General features: G+C 37.4%; 2 protein-coding genes across 2 annotated transcripts in view; one reads left to right on the forward strand and one right to left on the reverse strand.

Moving 5' to 3' along the window:
* The window catches only part of LOC131434823 (sine oculis-binding protein homolog A), a 69,902-nt gene extending 61,162 nt beyond the window's left edge, over positions 1–8,740 (forward strand). Inside the window, exons 4-5 of the mRNA XM_058601994.1 lie at positions 749–1,066; positions 1,122–8,740. Of these exons, the coding sequence (XP_058457977.1) occupies positions 749–1,066; positions 1,122–2,491 (1,688 nt within the window). The 3' untranslated portion in view covers positions 2,492–8,740. The remainder of the gene's footprint in view (positions 1–748; positions 1,067–1,121) is intronic.
* A 2,640-nt stretch (positions 8,741–11,380) lies between these two features.
* Positions 11,381–13,448, reverse strand: LOC131434824 (guanine nucleotide-binding protein subunit beta-like protein 1). Its single transcript, XM_058601995.1, has 2 exons — positions 12,940–13,448; positions 11,381–12,540 (listed from the first exon to the last, which is right to left on the reverse strand). Exons 1-2 carry the CDS (start codon positions 13,075–13,077, stop codon positions 11,689–11,691), a joined length of 990 nt encoding a protein of 329 aa, XP_058457978.1. The 5' UTR covers positions 13,078–13,448; the 3' UTR covers positions 11,381–11,688.
* Positions 13,449–19,858: the final 6,410 nt, after the last annotated feature.

The following is a 19,858-nucleotide window of genomic DNA, read 5'->3' on the forward strand; positions in this document are numbered from 1 at the left end:
GAACAACATTTTGTAATTTTTTCGTGGAATAATATTGAGAAATAAGTCAATGAAGAGGTATTTTTGAGAACGCTTCCTAAAATCATGATTTGCGGTGTCCACTGTATCTCTGTGCAGACTAATCAGAAGCCAACAAATCAAAGCAGCATAGATAGAGTAGAAGTTTTTCTAAACCCCAACGTTTCTGTTTGATTTTTGTTTTAATTTTTGGTGGATATTCAAAGTGAAAACTACAATTTTTCACGAGAACAAATCGCCATTTTGTAGCTATAAAACCTCTCCAAAGTTGCAAACAACGAAAAAGAAAACGGGAGCCCATAGGGTCTAACATTTTCAAAATAAATATTTTTTTTGCTTTTATAACTTGTTATCATGAAACGTTTCAAAAATGTTTTGTCAAGTTTTTAAGTCGTTCGAAAAAGAAATCTTAAGCCTGTGTGCCGAGCTCTTACTTCATCGCAGTATAGGATAAGTAAAGATAAAGGCCCATAACTTGCTGAGTTTTGTTCCGATAGGCTTGAAAATTTCACAGAATATTCTTGGAATGTTTTACAATGAGAAAATACAAAGAAAATAATGAATGTGTTTTCAAAAGTGTTAGACCCTACCCGCCCCATAAGGCCATCGTAACAACGCAACGCAAATCATTAGTCGTTGCTCAAAGTTTAGTGTCAATGGATTTGAATATCAAAAAAGTTAGATGATACTATGTTCTACATTTATCATACCTATTTCTTTTCCTTCGCAGAACCTATATGTCAGTGGTGCCGGCGTGGAGTTCCGCCAAATCATACTGGTATCTTGGGCACAACGGAGGGCACCATCTTCTGTTCGGAATCGTGTTTTTCTCAAAGTAGGCGTGCATCTTTCAAACGCGCCAAAACGTGTGATTGGTGCCGCCACGTTCGGCATGCTGTCAGCTATGTCGACTTCCAGGACGGCGTCACCCAGCTGCAATTTTGCTCGGAGAAATGCCTGAACCAGTACAAGATGCAGATTTTCTGCAACGAAACGCAAGCCCATCTGGACATGAATCCACATCTGAAGGAGAAAAGTGCTTCAACTGGTAATGGACATATTTTTTCCGAATAAATCCTATTTTAACCATCGATCTATTCTAGGAAGTCTCATAACTCCCGATCTGTGGTTGAAGAATTGCAAAAGTCGGTCCGTTTCACCAGTATCCGATCGGTCGGAATCGATCTCTCCAGCTCCATCGTTGCCAATGCGTCCATCGCCAGAGCCGGTCATGCCCTCGCCGTCCGTTAAAAAACCAATTATTTCTGTGGCCCCTCCTTCAAAATTACTTTCGAAAAATGTACAAGCGGCTATTACACGAACAGTTGTAAAATCAACTCGCAAGCGCCGCTCTGGACTTCGTCCACACCAACAAACCGTTCTTCACTGTCGAAGGAATCCAAATAGCAAGCTGAATATTCCCCAAGGAAATAACAACAATAATTCCGACGTGTTGAACAATAATCTTGCTATTAATAGTACACCATCAATATCGAAACCTGCCACTTCCACCGGTAGTAACGTTCAGGATTTGCGAACCGGCATAATGATCTCGAATTTAACACATCCAACGAAATTCGAATCACGTGATTCTCCATCAACTCCTCGGCCTCCATTAAACGCAATACCACCACCCTTTCTTCAACTCCCGCCGAATGTGGGTATGAGGCATCCATTCTTCCCACTTAATTCAAACATCCGTTACGGGTCGCCGCCATCTCCTCAAAGTGCCATGCCACCACCTCCCCCTTTGAGTAATCCACTAACCAATTTGGAGGGTTCAACTCGCCATTCGTCATCTATATTTGGTTTACCGGCACCTCCCGTAACTATTCTCGTGCCATATCCGATAGTGATTCCACTACCTCTTCCCATTCCAATACCAATCCCGTTGATCGATTTCCTGAAAGCAACGGCTCCGAAAACGAATTTGGATCCATCCAAGGTGGAATCTGCCACGAGTGAGTCGACGTCATTAAGCACAGCCGAGCTTCCGATTAACTTCAGTGATAACCGGGAAGGGTTGAGTGAAGTTGAACCGGAAGAAGGAACGGACGAACTTCCGTTAGACTTCACTGTTATGAACCCTGAACAGCGAAGATTAAGGGAGGCAGAACAAACAGTAACTGTACGATCATATGAACGAACAAGTAATGTAGGAAACTATTCACTGGAGACCATCAATCATGGCGCAAGGGTTGTCGACATTGGGGACAGAAGTCCGGAACAAAAGTTACCGAAATTCAAGATTACCAGAGTGAATACACGATTAGCAGAGTGTGACCCAGCAGATCGAAGTACGAGCGGCGGAGATACTAAAGAATCTTTGTCCATGAAAGATAGTGATGCGGAAAGTAGAGAAATGGTAGAACGGAGTAGGCCTCTGCGTAAACGTAAAAGATTAGTGGTGCATCACGAGGAAGCTACTGTAGTATCTCCCAAGGAAAGAGATTCTGGTGATGCTAAGGAATAAGCGACAAAAGGATTATGTATGTACGCTTGGCGAAAGAGAAAACTCGTGAAATGAAATCCAATGCTCATGATACACAGAAGTCTATTTTTATGCGAAATTCTCAATGTTATGCGGCGTTTTTAATGCAAAATTTCAATGTTATGCGGTTTATTAACGTAGGACTGATTTTTGTTATTTTTTTCGATTACAGATGTTTCAACCTTAAGGTCCTTCATATTTTCGGGTTAGAAAAGATTTCTGACCCGATGAATGGGGTTTAGAATCGTACCCAGCTGGGCTGCAAGAAAGCTATTCCCGTTCCCTTGTCTTTGTTTTTATATGGGGGTGTTAATTCCAAATACGAAAAATTAGTTGTTAGAGTTTGAATATCTACTGCTCGATCACTGTTAAACAGATTTTGAATATTACAGTACTTGGAAATATTTTACCAATCGATTCAAGTTGATGGAACTGTATATTTTTAATAATTAGTAATCGATACTTGAATTGTTGAAGACAAATTCCGAATTTTTCCAATTGGCCAAGTTTTTATCATGGCTTTCTCTAATAGAGATGACAATTTCGTGTACATAAGTTCATTTTGCATAGCATAGATGCTACTATTTAAATAGAACCACACAACCAAAATTAGAATTGAACCGGCTTGGACGCTGGGTGTTTCGTTAATGCCGTAAAGAAGATTACTGCGCTCGTCAGCAATTAGCGCCGTTCGCCTACCGACATAATGAGCATTAAGTAGATTCTGAACTGTGTGTTTATTTTTATCGATCAAAAGTGTTTTTGAGTTCGAAATACGCATGATAGACCTCTGTATGTCCAACATTCCCCCTTTAAAATTTCGTCATCCAGTAGGGCTTGAACCGGGTTGGCGGTCAAACCACTTGGTTTTGGGTCTTGACCAAGAAAATTCTATGAATATGAGCCCGAAATAAAAAAAAACCTGTTTTAATCCACCTAGTGGTGTAATGATGCCTTTCTCATATCAATCATACTATCATATATAATACTGTGGTATACTTCAAAATATTTTTTTTTCGATTTTTAAAAGAATTACCGAAATCGGTTTGTTTCACCGTCTACTGATAAAAACTATCAATTGGAGAAGATTTGAGGCCGATTTAGAAAACTTTTCTCGGATTTTCACACTTTTCAGTGATGGTATAAAATATTTACCACACTTTTCCCTATATTGCCAGATTCGGAAGTCGGATCCGGATGAAATTCAGGAATTACGTATGGGACCACAGGACCTTTCATTTGAACTTAAGTTTGTGAAAATCGGTCGCGCCATCTATGAGAAAAGTTAGAACACATATTTTCATTTTTTTGCACATTTTATCCCTTAATTCCGGAACCGAAAGTCGGATCCAAGTAATATTTAGGAATTTTGTATGGGACCACAAGACCTTTCATTTAAATCTAAGTTTGTGAAAATCGTTTCAGCCATCACCGAGAAAAGTTAGTGCGAAAAAACGTTACATACACACACACACACACACACACACACACACACACACACACACACACACACACACACACACACACAGACATTCAGATATTTTGTGTACTCGACGAACTGAGACGAATAATATATGACACTCGGTCAGAGATGCCAGGTAAAAATTTCAAATATCTGCGGACAGGGTTACAAAAGTAGCATTTTGCTGTATTCATCTAGTTCTGTATCTACAAAATTCGCATTATCTAAAGTGATTATTTGCAGGAAGCCGGGCAAATATTCGGTCAAGTCTTTCTACGGTCTCTTTCGCAGTTCATCGCCACTTCCTAGTAAACACTGAAGTAGTCAATCATAAAGAGTAAAGAATTTCCACAAGGTTAGAGCCCGAGAAAATCAATAAACATTTCAATCCATGGCTTCGAAGGCATTTCACGACGATGCCTGGGCTTTGGTTTATTAGGCAAGCTCACTAATCTACACCCGTCACATTGCTTTATCCCCTTCTTTGCATCCCGATCCATTCCGGGCCACCAAACCTGATCCCGCAACCGACGCTTCATCCCCGATCCGTCCGGATGGTCCTCATGAGCTAACTCTGGAATACGAGACCGTAAACGACCAGGAATTGCTACTAACTTGCTTCCTCTGACTAACCCCAATTCGTTTTTGAATGGAACGAATAGCTTAACTTGTTGCGCATCTTAGTTTGTGGTATGCAAGCTTTGCCTAACGGCGTTCGAAGTATGGTCTGTGCTGGATATCTATTCGAGCAGTTGATGGATACGCGATATTACTTGGGTCAAAAGTAATGGGCCTTTATTTATCGGTTCAATTTAAACCGCTAAATAGACTCTTTTCGAGAGCCGACTTTTTATACTATTACGTCTCAAATAGAGCAACTTTGCGTCTGCTCAGCGGTTTGAATTAAACTGCTAGGTAGGGATGGCAGTTTATTGTTCACTGCTATTGCACCGATGAGTCGAAGACGAAACGCCAGAGCAAAAATAAACAAAATAAACGAACCTTTAAAGGGCAAAATCTTCAAAGAATTTTTTTTGAATGTATATTTTGTCTAGTAAGTACAAAACAAATATATGTGGAACACAAAAAAACTACAAGGATTAGTCCTATAGGGTTGTTCGAGCTCGTTTTGTTGAACAAAGTATCCAAAATTTTGAATGATCGATATTTTTTATTAAACAGTTCAATCAATCGCACGAGCATCAAATTTGATCGATACTTCTTCACAACGCACAGTTTTTAGTTTTTAAATAAAAAATCAAAAGAACGACGAGCACGCGTCTTGCATTCGACGAAATTATATATGTAGCCGAAAGGTATGCAATTATATTTGTAGTGCTGTTCGGCTCAAGTGTTCGGGATTTCGGTATTTAAGGGACAATTTACAATCTAGAAAAACAACCATTGCACAGTGGTCCAAAGCGGGAAATTAGCGTGACAAAAATATTTTAACTATTAAATTTTAATTTTTTGTAGTTGGCGTCTCCACAAAAGTTGTTTGTAATCGAAGGGCGCTACTTTTGATGAAAAAAGCTACTAGGATGGTCCTTATTTAGATTGAAATCTGAAATCAAACTTTCTTAATTGAACTCAAAAATAATTTTGTTGTGGTAGAAAAAATTGTAAAAGTTTGTTGAAAAAAGCACCTCTGTAGCTTTTCATTTGATCGAGTTACATCAATTTTCCCGAGTGAAAGTAGGGTGGCACCTGAAAAATCACTTTTTTTGTTCTAACTTTTTTGTGAAACGTTATATGGCAAAGTAGTCTTCAGAAGAGTTGTTGAACTAACTATTGCGCACAATTTTGTTAAACCAAGCTTTTTCATATGAGCTACCAGTAAAAAGTTATGATTGTTTTTTTTTATCAAAAACCAGTCAACATTCAAACATCAATATTCATTAGATGCCAGATCGATAAAAATGTATCCTATGCGGTTTCTCAAAGGTCATAATATAAGTAAAAATTTAAAAGAAAATTTAAAGGGTGTTTAACTTATTTAAATAATTTAAATTTAAATTGCTACTTGGACTTTCCGAGGAACTGTTGAAATTCTTACACACATTGAAATCACTACTTGGATATCTGCTCTCTGTGATAGAAACTTAACCACTTTCCGTAAAACTTGTGTTGCATGCATTTTTTTTGATAGCGTCATATTTCACTTGCGAATGTGTAACGTAGCGATTCGTGGTCGCGCTGTTGCTTCTCTAGTCTACAATGTTGTTGAAAATGACAGTTTTTCGTTATTGAACGAGTTCCCGTAATTAAAAATAGAAATTAATCTTGTGCAAAGAAAGTAAACGAAGTGACACTCTCATCAGTACTTAGGTCGAAATGAACGTTTTATACAGATATTTCTTACAATAGAATGAGAGAGCGGCCTTCAAGTAAGGATCATGTAAGCATTCGAATTGGTTCAAGATAATGGATGAAAGGTAAACCAGTCATGATAACTGAAATATTAATTACAAAATAAAAACAAATTAATTGTTCCTTCAGTTTGCATTTTTAATATTTAGAAACACATCTCAATACATTTCAAACAGTCGAAATAATCGATTTTAAGTTGCTGGTGATAGTTGAAAACTGAAATGAGAACCGCCACCCTCTATTTATCATTACGGTTGGAGAGTGTGTAATCGAGTTGATGTTTATGCCTATTCATTCGCACTTGCTAACTACCCACAGTAAAGACAAGAAATAAAATGAAACAAGTAGACTACTTGACACTACCCTCTTAGAAAAAAACGTTCAACGGTGGTACTTCGTTGGTTCAATACGTTGGATCGTTGGTCCAATGAAAGTCCAATCAATCGTGCAACGAGAGGCTAACACGGGACCTCCGTTTGCCGATTTTGAAACAGACCGTTGAACCGACGACACGACCTGCCACTCGCTTTTAAAACTGTATCGTAAATCGAGCTACCCCTCAGTAACTGGTAATGTCAAAATGGAATCGCTTGAAAAAATGTTGGAACTGGCAACACAAGTTGGTAAATTATTGATTTTGAAAAACAGTTACCAGTAGCCTTGGTAACCACAAAATCACTTCCGGTGAAACTCTCAACGGGTGAGCACGTTGCATCGTGTTAGTCCGGGGAAAATTCGAGTATTTCGCAAGAAAGAAAGGATTTTCAGCCGTACTTTGACGATTCGACGCAGCCACACAGCGAGATTTTCGCTTGTAGTCAAGTGAAAAGAAAGTCCACTGGACTATAAACGAAAATTAACTGGCAATATAGCCTTAGTTGCTGTGCCATCAATTCGGCGTCATCTCAAGTGAGGTGACGCCAACCAGAAAGGAAGAAGAAGAAGAACCACAAAATAAATGTAAACAAAAACAAGAGATTCTCACTGAGTGTAGTTGGCCCGCTGGCAGGTATTAAATTTATTCTTTCAGAGATCTGCCATAGCTGCATAATCTGCAGCTTGGCAGTTGCATAATCTTCAGCTTTGCAGCTGGCGCGTTGTATTCTCGACACTTTTGGAGTACTTCTCTCATAACGAATATGTAATCCGTAGTGACATACCGTACCGGCAACGCAAATTATTCACTACTAAAAATTTGATTTTGATTGTTTAAGGCAATAAAAAACTTCTCGTGTGTTATCTTCAGGGGGAATATATTCATTTAACTAAGCAAAAAATTTAAAACTAGTCCACCAAGTCGATTGAATGTAGATTTTTTGATAACTCGCTCCAGGCGACTTGTAACTTCACTAGTAATGATACTAACCGAATAATCTTCAGCTTTGCAGCTGGCGCGTTGTATTCTCGACACTTTTGGAGTACTTCTCTCATAACGAATATGTAATCCGTAGTGACATACCGTACCGGCAACGCAAATTATTCACTACTAAAAATTTGATTTTGATTGTTTAAGGCAATAAAAAACTTCTCGTGTGTTATCTTCAGGGGGAATATATTCATTTAACTAAGCAAAAAATTTAAAACTAGTCCACCAAGTCGATTGAATGTAGATTTTTTGATAACTCGCTCCAGGCGACTTGTAACTTCACTAGTAATGATACTAACCGAATAATCATAATCCATCATAATTTCTTGGTGTGAGGGCAGTTTTGAACGCCGTTAATAAGGCGTCGACTTGCACTGTAAGGCATTATATAAATGTTTCCCCAGCTTCATACGATGCCAACTCTTCCTCAGCGAGGTTGTGATTGTGTTTGATAAATTGGTCAACCCACGGATGCAAACGAGATTTAAAAAAAATTTGCACGTGCCTGTTCAACGTCACTAGTTTGTAATCGCCCTTGCTGGATTGAACTTTGAAGTGCCGATTGGGCTAGATCTATGTAACCGGTAGGGTAACCAGATTTCAGAGGTGATTTCAAAACATTTATGAAGTCTAGTTCCAAGCAACTAGCAGCGTTATTAACAACAGCACACACTCCGTCTAGTGATTGCGTTCCACGTTCCACGTTCCACGTCGAATGCATTTCCGAATAATGAAAAATATATCATCCAACATGATGGAGCATTGCTGCCCCGTTTCAATGCTGTACAAAATTATCGCTTTCAGGACGCTTTTTTGCCATGAAATAACGCTCTAAAAGTAAATATGTCCCAAGAATTTCCTGCATTTGCGTACTCAATCGGGACTTTTCAATCAACTCATTTAAAGTTTTTAGCTTTGTTTCCTAAGTATTTGGTTCCAGAGAACTTTTTTCAAGGTCGAACTGAAAACACAAAGCGATTAGAAATTCATTTATACGAATTATAATATCATTTACACTCACCAAGCATCGGCGTTTGACAAACTTTATATACAATTCAGCCCTGGAATGAATTATTGTTATTTTTTGCAGTTTTTTTGCAAGATTTTTAATAACCATGAAATGTGGAATTATTCCACAACTGTTTCAAACTGTTTGTTTATTTATCCTGGTGCTCCTTGGTAACTAGCTCATAGCAACTTAAACAGTGTTGCTCGAATAGTTAGTTTTTGTCATTTTCAAGGGGTCGCTATATTTATGGTAACTGGTGGTAAATCGCTCACGAACACTTTTTATTCCGATTTTTCTTCGGAGTGTCTGGTCGTGTCTTCGGTTGAACCGAATGCCATTTTTTTTTCGTTTAATAAAACCCGGCAGACAGAGGTCCATTGTTGAACCAATTTTAATATGAGGAGTTGGAACCACGTTGAACTATTTTTACTGGACAATTTCCGAAGTGTTTTTTCCACTTATTTTTTAAACTAACATCACATACCTGTACAATACTTCTACTTTACGTAGAATAACAACAAATCTTCTTTCTATATGAAGGTATTTTCACACTATTTTTGCAAGAGAAAAATAATAACAAACTGTTTCAGCAAACTGATCGAATATTTCGTGCAGTATGTTGTTCAACAAACGCTCACCGACCAACAAAATAGAACCGACTGCTGAGAGGGTACAAGCTGAGCAAGCAAAACTTCAAGTGACTACACTCAGAAAAATCCTCACTTCAATGCTACGTGAAAACGTATGTGATTTTTATCCATAGAACTTTTCTTGTAATACTTATGTGAAGTATAGATAGCACAGAATGAACTCTTAGTCCACATTTGTATCACGTAGTATCTACGTCACTTTTTTCGTAGACTCTATAAAATACTTTTGTGAAATTTATACAAAGTTCATTTAAATTGTGCTGTAAAATTTATTTCATCTGAACTTACTTTTTACCAGAATTTTACCTAATAGTCACAATATTTTCATGTAATTGTTACTATAAAGTTCTGTATTGAAACTTAATAATGTATATTGGTATTAAAAACTAATAGATTACATAGTCTGTTGGACATAACATTGCGATAAATATTGTTCGCACGCAGATATTCTGAAAATTTTACTTTTAAATTCGTTTCTGTTGAATCACTTTCGAAAAATATCAAAAATATAGAATGCATTGTTCTAAATCCTTTCTCCGGAGCAGCTAAACTGAAGCAAACATTGTTCCCTTTAAGGAATGCATTCAGCTGAAACTAGTAGTTCAAGATGTGATTTATGTGCTGGAACACAATCTAGAGGATTTGCCTTTTGAACTCCGCTGTAGAAAAAAACAAAATTGAATTGTGTTTCAGTTTCGTATTTTTGGAGCACAGAATTCGCGTAATGCCAATTGGCCATGCAAATAAGTTGTTGAAGATTGGGTTCACAGAGCCATTTAGTAAACTCACTAAATGGTAAATTATACTTCTGCTTGGTACTAATATTAGATCTGAAAGTATAATAAAAATTAGCTAAACTTCAAAACTGTCGATAAAATCAATGAGAAATTATTTACCCTAAAATCACTGTGATAAATACCGTAGAAGCGTCAAAAGGGACTTGGCCTATGTTGTTTGTTCTAGATTTTTCAACTGACGCCATATTGCGGGCACAAAATGAACATGACAAAATGAATTCAAGTAAGTGAGTGACACATAAAATATATGTGACAACAGCAATAATTCTGACAGAGTTGAAAGAGAGAGTGATTAAAGAGAAACTATCACTTGCTTATACGCCCTAATGAAAAATCAAGAATTGACGATGAATTCTGGGAGCTTCGACAATAAAAGTAAAATGAATGAGAAGGGATATGCTGACAGTCAACGGCAATAAATTTCATTTTCATCTAATAATATTCGATTGAAATGAAGTTTTATCGCACTGGTGTGTACAATTCGAAGAATCATTCGATACGATCAATTTTCTCGGATGGCTGTACGGATTTCCACAAGCTTAGGCTCATTTGAATTGTGGATCAAATATTAGATTGTTGATCAAATTCGAAGATCAAGTGGCTGTCACTTCCGGTACCGAAGTTATATTGGTATAAGTGACGTAACCGACAAAACGCAATTTATTCTATCCGCACTTTTGTTTTGGAAAGTACCCAATGATCAAGTTCAAATGCATTATTGCTGATTTCTGTTTCGATAATATTTTCGAATATACGAAATTAGCATTGAGTCATGCTTTTCTGAACTAACCTCTGAATGAATTTGTGTTGAAAATCAGCCCAAATTCGTGTCATTGTCGATTATCCTATCGAAAAATATGTTTTATTAAAACTGAATGACAAGAGAAAGGCAGTATCACACCACAAGGTGAATCAAGATTAGATGAATTGAGATCCTTCTGAACAACATGTAGGAAATAGTTTTTTTTTGAAATTCTGTTGATTAGCAAGAATGTTTGCAAAGTGGAATCGTCTTTCCTGAATTAAAAATAACTTTGTATTTATATATCAACAGAAACATGGTTTCTAATGTCGAGATTTTGCAATGATAGGATTTGAACGAGTGGGCATGGGTTGACAAAATCCTATCCTGATAGAAGACATCAGATCAAAATCTTTATTTTAAAAAAAATGTACAAGGTGTGTTCGGAATACATAAGAAACAGATGATGATCATGTAAATTTTTAGAAAAATAATGATATATATTCTAGTCGTAGAAACGCCGTTGATCAGATATTTGTTCAATTCTTAGCTAGCCAGGAGCAACTGCTTTAAAATTAGTAACGCGTCCAGCTGAAGTAAGATTTTTTTCATAGTCAACAATGTGGTTATCGTTATATATATTAATAAATGTAAATACAGTAATAATTTAACTAGAATTATATTAGCCGATTGCCCGGCAGTTTACTCAAAGTAACTATTTTGGGAATCTAGTAAGTAACGAATAAAAATCGAAACGTATAATAAAAAAAATGCAACTCATCCTTAGTTATACAGATTCCAGAGCGATATTTGCCCATCAGAACCGGCTGCCGCCATGATGACCGCCTTCCACATGGATACTTTTTCGTCCGAAAAGACAATGTCCATAAGTTCGCCTTTGTGCTCAGTAAGTACGGCTAGGGGCCGTAGACTTTTCCAGGAAAATATCCGAATTCTCCCATCCCAGCCGGCACTAGCGAACACCTTTAAGTCTTTGCGGATCTTCAGCCGGTGAACTCCGGGGTTTTTAATAATTATCATAGACTTTTTCTCTAATTCAAATGTTTTGCGGTCGATTGAGAAGACAGTAATTTCGTTAGAAGATCCTCCACAGACACCCCGGTTCGTGACTGGATCGTAATCCAGATCCATCGGGCATTCATTACGATATAACTGTAAATGGGTCATCGGTTTGAATGTAGTCAGGTCCCAGAGAATGATGGTACCGGATTCATAACCGGCCAGTAAGTAGATGCCACCTTCTAGCTCGATAGGTGTTAAACACATCACCGTACCTAGCGGAGGGAGCAACGGGTGTCTTTTTCCATTTACTGTCGGCTCACACAACTTTTCACGTTCGCAAAAAGTACGTGCGCAAAGAATTGAGATGTTCGGTCCATTCTTAGGAATTATCACAGTCGACGGTATGGCCGGGTTACGCGAGCCGAGGTAAACAAAACGACAGAAACCAACGTGACCTGTTACGATCTCGTGTCGAAGAACATACGCCGAATTGGTCAGTTCCCACAGTTTCACGTAGCCTTCCTTTTCCTGAGTGATCAAGGCATCTTCGGTGTGTGCGATATTGATGATGGGACTGGTGCCCACTGACAGTTGATAGCTGGTTCGGTTGCTCTGAGTGAAAAAAAAGTGAAAACAATATTTTTAGGTCCGAGTTTAAGAAGATTTGATTGCTAATCTAATCAGATTTCTTTTAGCAGTCACTGACAATTTCTAATGCTATTGTATTTTTGTAATTGACTTAGCCTGGCCTATCTGCTTATTAAATTTCATGAAATTTTTACAGTTAATTTTCTTATTGATTCTTCTCATTTTCACCCAATCAGAAATATTTTGTATTTGAAAATTAAACGCAGATTAGGGAATGATGCACACAACAGAAAAATTCCCATATATATATTATTTCCCACAATTATTGAAACAAATGTGTGATGTCTTTCGAGTATGAATTCCGTTATCATTTCAGGACATTTTTGTGAAAAAATAATTTCGTATAGATTGTCATCGCCTTACCTGTAGATCCCACAGTTGGACGGTACCCTTAGTAGTACCAGCATGCAGCCGTTCGGAACTATGGAAGCACAACGAGCGAAATGAGCAGAGATCCGGAGATTTCAAACAGTAAACGGGATCTGGCGGAAGCAGTGCCATCTTGTTACTGTTATGTTATTGAGCAATCAGCTGTTTTCTAGCAGTCTAATACGCAATTGATTTTTCCGATCCGAAACGGGCAATTCGAATAATAGTTTTAACCGGTCTACCTATAGATATATTCCATCGTCGATAGAGGATCAGTCGGGAGTTTAGTGACCCCACAATATGCTTTTGATCGAACGCCACGGATTTAGAAGTTGCTGCGAAGAGAAAAGCTTTTTCTTCTTCCTTTAGGTTGCAAGCCCAATCACGTCAATCACTTTTCCTTACAACCTTCACCACAACTACACCGAAATATGTGCAAAAAATTGAGATGTTTTCATTAGATTTCGCCGCTTTCTCCTGCAGTCAGTTGCCAGGTTGCCAGATTAATCTGATAAATGCCAGATTTTTCTCGCTTCGGCAGACACTCTAACGAACCAGATCTTTTGCCAGATTTTACAAATTTTCCATGATATTGTTAGATCTCACCGGATCTTAATGGTTTTGGTTTGTATACGATAGGTGGTGAGACCTTTTTGTTGTTTATTGAGAATGAAGCCTGGTCAAAATTTCCTTGTATATAATTGGACCCTGACAAATTCAGATAAACTTTTACGACAAATTAAAAAAAATGATTTGGCATCCCTGCCTACAGTTTTAATTTAGAGATGGCAAATATCGACAATAATCGGTTATCGATAATATCGATACTGTGCAGTCCGATATCGATATTATCGATAAATATCGATAATTTTGTCAGACGAATCGCTTTAGCAGTGGGGTTCAGGGATGCCAGGTCATTTTTTCAAAAATCTGATCAAGCCAAAAACCTGTCTGTGAAAATCTGTGTCCGTTTCCCGTACCATAATAGCATATCGAAATCAATGTGGTGATAAAAAAAAGCTTTTCTCTCTACCGCTCTGTACTTTTTGGTGCTAAACTGTGCTCGATTTAAAAAATCTGTGATTTATTCCAGAATCTGTGATCATTTTCATGTGATCATCTGTGATTATAGTTACGTGAAAAGTTATGTGAATATTTTCCACCCTACTTTTCACGTAGGTTTTAATGGACTGGCATTTAAAAACTGTTTAATGCATAATCCAGTATAAGCTACGTGTTTCATAGGTAAAATATAATGTACTGCTCATATCACATTTACTTATCAGTTAATATAAAATTTAGATACCAGAGAATTACTATTTTATATACTTGTTGAAGTCAAAAGGAGATTTCAGATTTTTATATAAATCTAGGAAATGAAAAATACCATGAAAAATAAACCATTTATTTGAGAAAATTAGCATAGTATTTTAACGGCTGAAAATATAAAGCAACTAACGACGTCGTGGGATCTCGAATTGACAAGCCTTCAGAAATCGTTTTGTTTTCACTGCCACCCAACCGAAGCTGAAGTCGAGATCCAAGAACTCCCACAACACTACCGATGCAGGTTGAGTTCGCATTACATGGGTCCAGTGTCTCTAGCTTCATACCGATTCTGAACTCGTTTTTCGGTTGACCAATGGCCTGTTTGAAGCATTCGACAGGAGCGGGCACACTTCCGGATTCACGCAGGCACTCGGTTCAATCGAACACATGGAAACTTTCATACTGGAATGGTCCGGCCGATGTAGTAAAAAATTGCAAATAAATGCCATTTCTCTCAAATATTTACACTACTCACACTTTGAGGGCCACTGTTCGCCATTTTCAAATTCGAGTTTTTCACACTGGAAATTCACGTAGATTGTTCGACGTTTGGTCAATTCACGTAAATCTTATGTGATGACTCTATTCATTTTAGGGGATGTTCGTGTAACATTCAATTTCGTCACGTAAAACATTCAATTTGACATTTGAAATCAGTTTACGTGATTTTTCAAGTGAATCGAACGTGAATTTTTATTTGAGTGTGTGAAACACATTAATCTGTGAACCTGGCATCCATGGTGGGGTTAGCGAGGACAGATAGCAAATAGCAAATACTCGAACCGTCTTGCAGCGTTACCAGGTCATTTTCCCAAAAATCTGTATTCGGTGCAAAGATGCCATTTATACAGATTTATCTGTATTATACAGATTTTTACATGCGCATACAGATTTAATACAGAGTACAGATTTCTTACAGATTTCTTAAATTTAATACAGATTTATACAGATTTCACCAAAAGTATTAGGGAAAAATTGAACTATCTATTAGTATTTGAGCTATCTATTAGTATTTGATTGCAATGACGAGATAAACGTTTAGGAATCAACGTACAAATCACTTTTTAAAATATATATTTTTTGTGCAGATATTTAATGAAGAACACTGAAATCCATTGATATTAAAATTTATAACTAAATTGAACTTAAAAGTTAGACAAGTCTTGGCATCGTGAAACATTATTGCCAGACTGACAGTTGTATTACGTTGCATATTGGGATTTGGAAATCCATCTCTACTTATGAAGTGAACATTTTCAAATAAGACAAGTATATGGCACCATAATTCAATTGTTGTTGATAGGAAAAAACTATAAAATTTCGTCGATGAATATAATATAAGATATGAAATTTAATCTACCACTCTATAACCATAATCTATTGGAATAATAACATAACTTTTAACATAATTGTATTGTAGAAATTTCATTTTATTAGCGAATACAGATAAATACAGACATTTCATACGAATCAATACAGATTTTCTATGAAAATATCTGGCATCTCTGATTCGGTGCAAAAATTTATTTGTACCATATCGGTATCAGAATCTCTTCAACCTAAGTACCAGGAAAATGTCACCAAGGCTTATTTAGGTGAGCTCCCACGACAACCTTTTCTCATGCCTAGGGCCGCCGAGGGGAGGGGGAAGGGAATCCCCCCGGAATGGACTTTTTAGGGGTAATCATATCTCAGGACCTTTTTTTTCGCTCATTCAATCCTACAAAATAGAGTCAGGTCGTTTGTTTTTGCTCACTAAACGAAGGGACCCGTATTGAAATAATCCCGGGCCCGGTTTTTTCTCCCGACGACCCTGCTCAAGTCTATCCAAACTAAAAAAAATCGGGATTTATCTGAATGATCCCTAAATTATCGGGGTATTTTGGGAGTAAATATCTGTATTGCGGTATAGAGGTCAAAAATCTGTATTAATATCGAGAAATCGGTATACCTGGCAACGTTGGCTTCATGTTTTGAAATCTAGTGTCGTTCTACATTGTTTAAACTCACCAGCGCTGCCAACTTATGCCAAGATTTTTAGACTCGATGCAGGAATACAGATATGCTCTTTTAAAATACCGATATTTCAATTTTCATACAGATAAATACCGATTTTCTGTTTTTGTGTTTGGTTCCATAGAGGGGAGCCACTTTTTTGCTCGTAAAATCAGTTTTCTCACTGAACCGATATTTGATTTTTCGAGATAGCCACATTGCCGCGAAACTGAATTACCGGTAGCGACATCTGCAAATGAAAAATGGAACCAAGAAAAGGAGGGTTCTTCCGAAAATTTTCAAATCGCCAGTTGTAATTTACAACAATTTTCTCGTTTATTCCATAGTACAAGTAAGTATCAACAATAAAAGTAAACTCGGAATAGAAGAAAATTGATTTCAAGGTGATTACTACTACTTTTCTTAGTGTAAACTACGATTAAACATGGAATATCTTCAGAAATGTGTGAAATTGGGTAAGGTTAGGTTTATTCGGACCAACATTTTTTTTAAACAGAAACCAGTGTAATATGAATTTCTCGAGTGCTAGAATGTTTAGCGATCGTGTACTGTTCATTTTGGATGTTTTATTTGTTATTTCCGGGCATTTCAAAAACGGTATTGGCATATTGCCGCGAAACTGAACCAAATACAATTTATAATAAGGAATACTTCGACAAATTTTCAAGGACACATTTTGCATCGTGCGGTACACTGTCATGATACACTGTCAGAGTGACAATGTACTTTAACGAGTTTTCTATAAAACTAGCAACACTGAAGGGTAAGAACAAGTTCACTATAGTTAGGGCATGTTCAGTAGTGTTCTAGTTCTAGTTGCATAATTTATGTCAGTTACAAAATTTAAATCTGGATTCTAAAACAAGCAAAACTGGCAGCCCCAGCCGAGGGGGACGACAGATCTGGTTTTTTCAAATAAAATACAAAAAGTCAATGGAAAGCGAAAAAAACTACATCTATTCAAACATCTAGATCGATCCGTTTGAAAGCGTTTCTAACCGTGTAAAAGAAAGTCAAAGAACATATGATCTCTTAAAAAGTTTCTGTTACTGGTCTTGACATTCACTGAGCGTCAACATTGATTCGTCAACAGATTGGTAAATGAAACATTGAAAATTTGTTCTCTTAGTAGCTGGGAGCATGAAGATGGAATATATTTCAATTTATTGTAGCCCTTTGAAGGTTTACCCGAAGATATCTCAGATATCGCAGACGTTAAAAAAATCAGACAATGGAACGTCTCTACAAGAGAAACTCAACAGTGTACGATGTAGATGAAATTCGGAATAATTTTTAGTTCGAGTTGAATATAGAAATTGTGGAAAATGACGCAGATATTAAACGAGAATGGCCAACATTCCGACAGGATATGGCAGATATTCCGAAGCATACGCTCTCGGTGTGTGGGTTCGCTATGCACCAGAATATAACAAAACTGATTTTACAGGACGATAGTTCACAACTCTCCGAACTGTCTGCATCTGGCATCTTCATGTGACATTTGCAACTTTCAGGTTTCATGGCCTATTACGATACATCATATCTCCATGATTATGTTTTTAACCAGCAAAAATCCAAGAAAAGACGATCGATCCATATTCAACCGTTACTATGTGTAGCAAAGAGAAGGAAAGTGTGCATAATCGTATGCAGCGTGAAAAAGCCTAATCGAAGCGAAGTGCAGTTTTTTAGTGTCGTCCCCCTCGGCCCCAGCAGTGTTTCACTCGTGTTTCAAATGTACAAAAAATAGAACGGCATCGTAGACCAGTTTTAAATTTGACAGAAAAACTGGTCGAATAAATAAAACTAGAACGGTTTGCTGGGGATACGTTCGTTCCAGTTTCTGCTCTATTATAGATCTTCCATATAGAACTTCTAGCTGCTGAATGTGCTATTACTGTTTATTATAGTGAAAAATAAATAAACAAACAGTTTTTATCTGATAATCATGATCACAAGCGAAATGTAAGTTCAACAATAATCTAGAATGGTTTAGCCACCATGAATATACTACTAGCTGTATTGATATTTGTAGATTAGTGGGTGTTTGTGTTCATTTTTCATCTTTGTGCTAGTGCCGGTGATATTTAGACTGATTGCTGCAGTTTAATACAGCAACGATAAACATAAACAAACAAGTTTGTTTTGCACCGTAACAACTAGCATAAAGCGTTGCCAGAAACGATCTCCTTCCACATTTTCAAACTATAGCAATGAAAGGGAGTAATTTGCTAGGCTTATTTGTTCAGGCTGTGAACCAAACATTGGCCGTTCGTTTGTATGGCACTTAGGGGTATTATTATTTGTATTTAACTGAACTACCGGTAGTGACACCTATCAATGAAAAATAGAACAAGAAAAGGAGGATACTTTCAAAAATTTTCATATCGGCAGTTGTAATTTGCAATATTTTTATTGGCATATTGTCGCAAAACTGAAATGTAGAGGCGCTGCTTGTTCAGAGATGATACTATCAGTAAGACCCACTTGTACGCGGCGGGCAGATTTCCCCCCAGACGGCTGGCTATGTCTGCCAACCATTTTTGCCGGAATTCTGCCAGAGTTCCGGCAAAAGTCTGGCAACAATGCAACAACCGTTTCCGGCAGAGAATTTTGCCTAGCGGTTATTAACGGTTCTTTTCTATCGGATTCTTGCCATACAAGATTGGCAGAACTGTTTTGAATCGGTTCTACATTTTAAGCGTCTTAGTTATATTTTTTCAATAAATAACATTTTCCATGATTAGTATATATGAAGGGCAATAACTGATTGCGTTTCATATGTATCTTTTTTTTATTTATTTACATTTTTATATATAAATAAATTTAAAATCATTTATTTACACTATTTATTTATTTATATTATTCATTTATTTACATTCGTAAATTCATATATTTCTTTATACAAATTTGCTTAACAAATTATGATTATTTCGGTTAAAGGAAACAAGTGTAGTAGGTACAAATATAATCCAGGACACCAACCTGAAACACAAACGATAAATCATTGTAACCGTCATCTGCCCACACACTGTCATCGTCGTCATCATCGTAGCATAAAATGCGGGGTGGCCTGCTTTGAAGGTGGCGGTGGGATTGGCATGGAAAATGGACAGCAAGCCGATAAAACCCTTTAGCGAGAGCTTGTATTATTCTGACCCGGAAGAGTGAAGGTCGCAGCAGCGAGTCACACGCCAAAAGTGACAACGCGTTTCAGTTCGAAAAGTTCAAATTAAGTGGATCCAAAGGGATCAGTATTCCGAAGGTGCCCCACGAACATTTGATAGACAAAGTTGACCGGTTGAATTTGTTTGCCTTTAACCCGACGTGTGTGGCTTTGCGGTGAAACGAAAAATAGTGCGCGCAGTATCACTCTCCGGAACATAGGCCTTCGCTACAAACAGGCCGAGTTGCTGATTTATTTGGAGTTGCTGTCCCATCGCCCCGAAGTCAGTGCCGTCCCGCTCGTCGTCGCCAGGAACCATCAAGTCGACCAACGATCATCACGGCCGCAACGGAGTGTTGAGAAGAAGTTATCGACGAATAAACTTGTGCAAGTAGTAAAAAG

The sequence above is a fragment of the Malaya genurostris genome, chromosome 3 (assembly GCF_030247185.1).
Source record: "Malaya genurostris strain Urasoe2022 chromosome 3, Malgen_1.1, whole genome shotgun sequence".
In the NCBI taxonomy this organism is placed as follows: Eukaryota; Metazoa; Arthropoda; class Insecta; order Diptera; family Culicidae; genus Malaya; species Malaya genurostris.

Excerpts from the sequence above, each read along its gene's own strand:
- LOC131434824 (XM_058601995.1), bottom strand. The coding sequence starts at position 13,077 with ATGGCACTGCTTCCGCCAGATCCCGTTTACTGTTTGAAATCTCCGGAT. Across the intron at positions 12,541-12,939 it reads TCCAACTGTGGGATCTACAG|AGCAACCGAACCAGCTATCA; the intron begins GTAAGGCGATGA and ends TTTTTCACTCAG.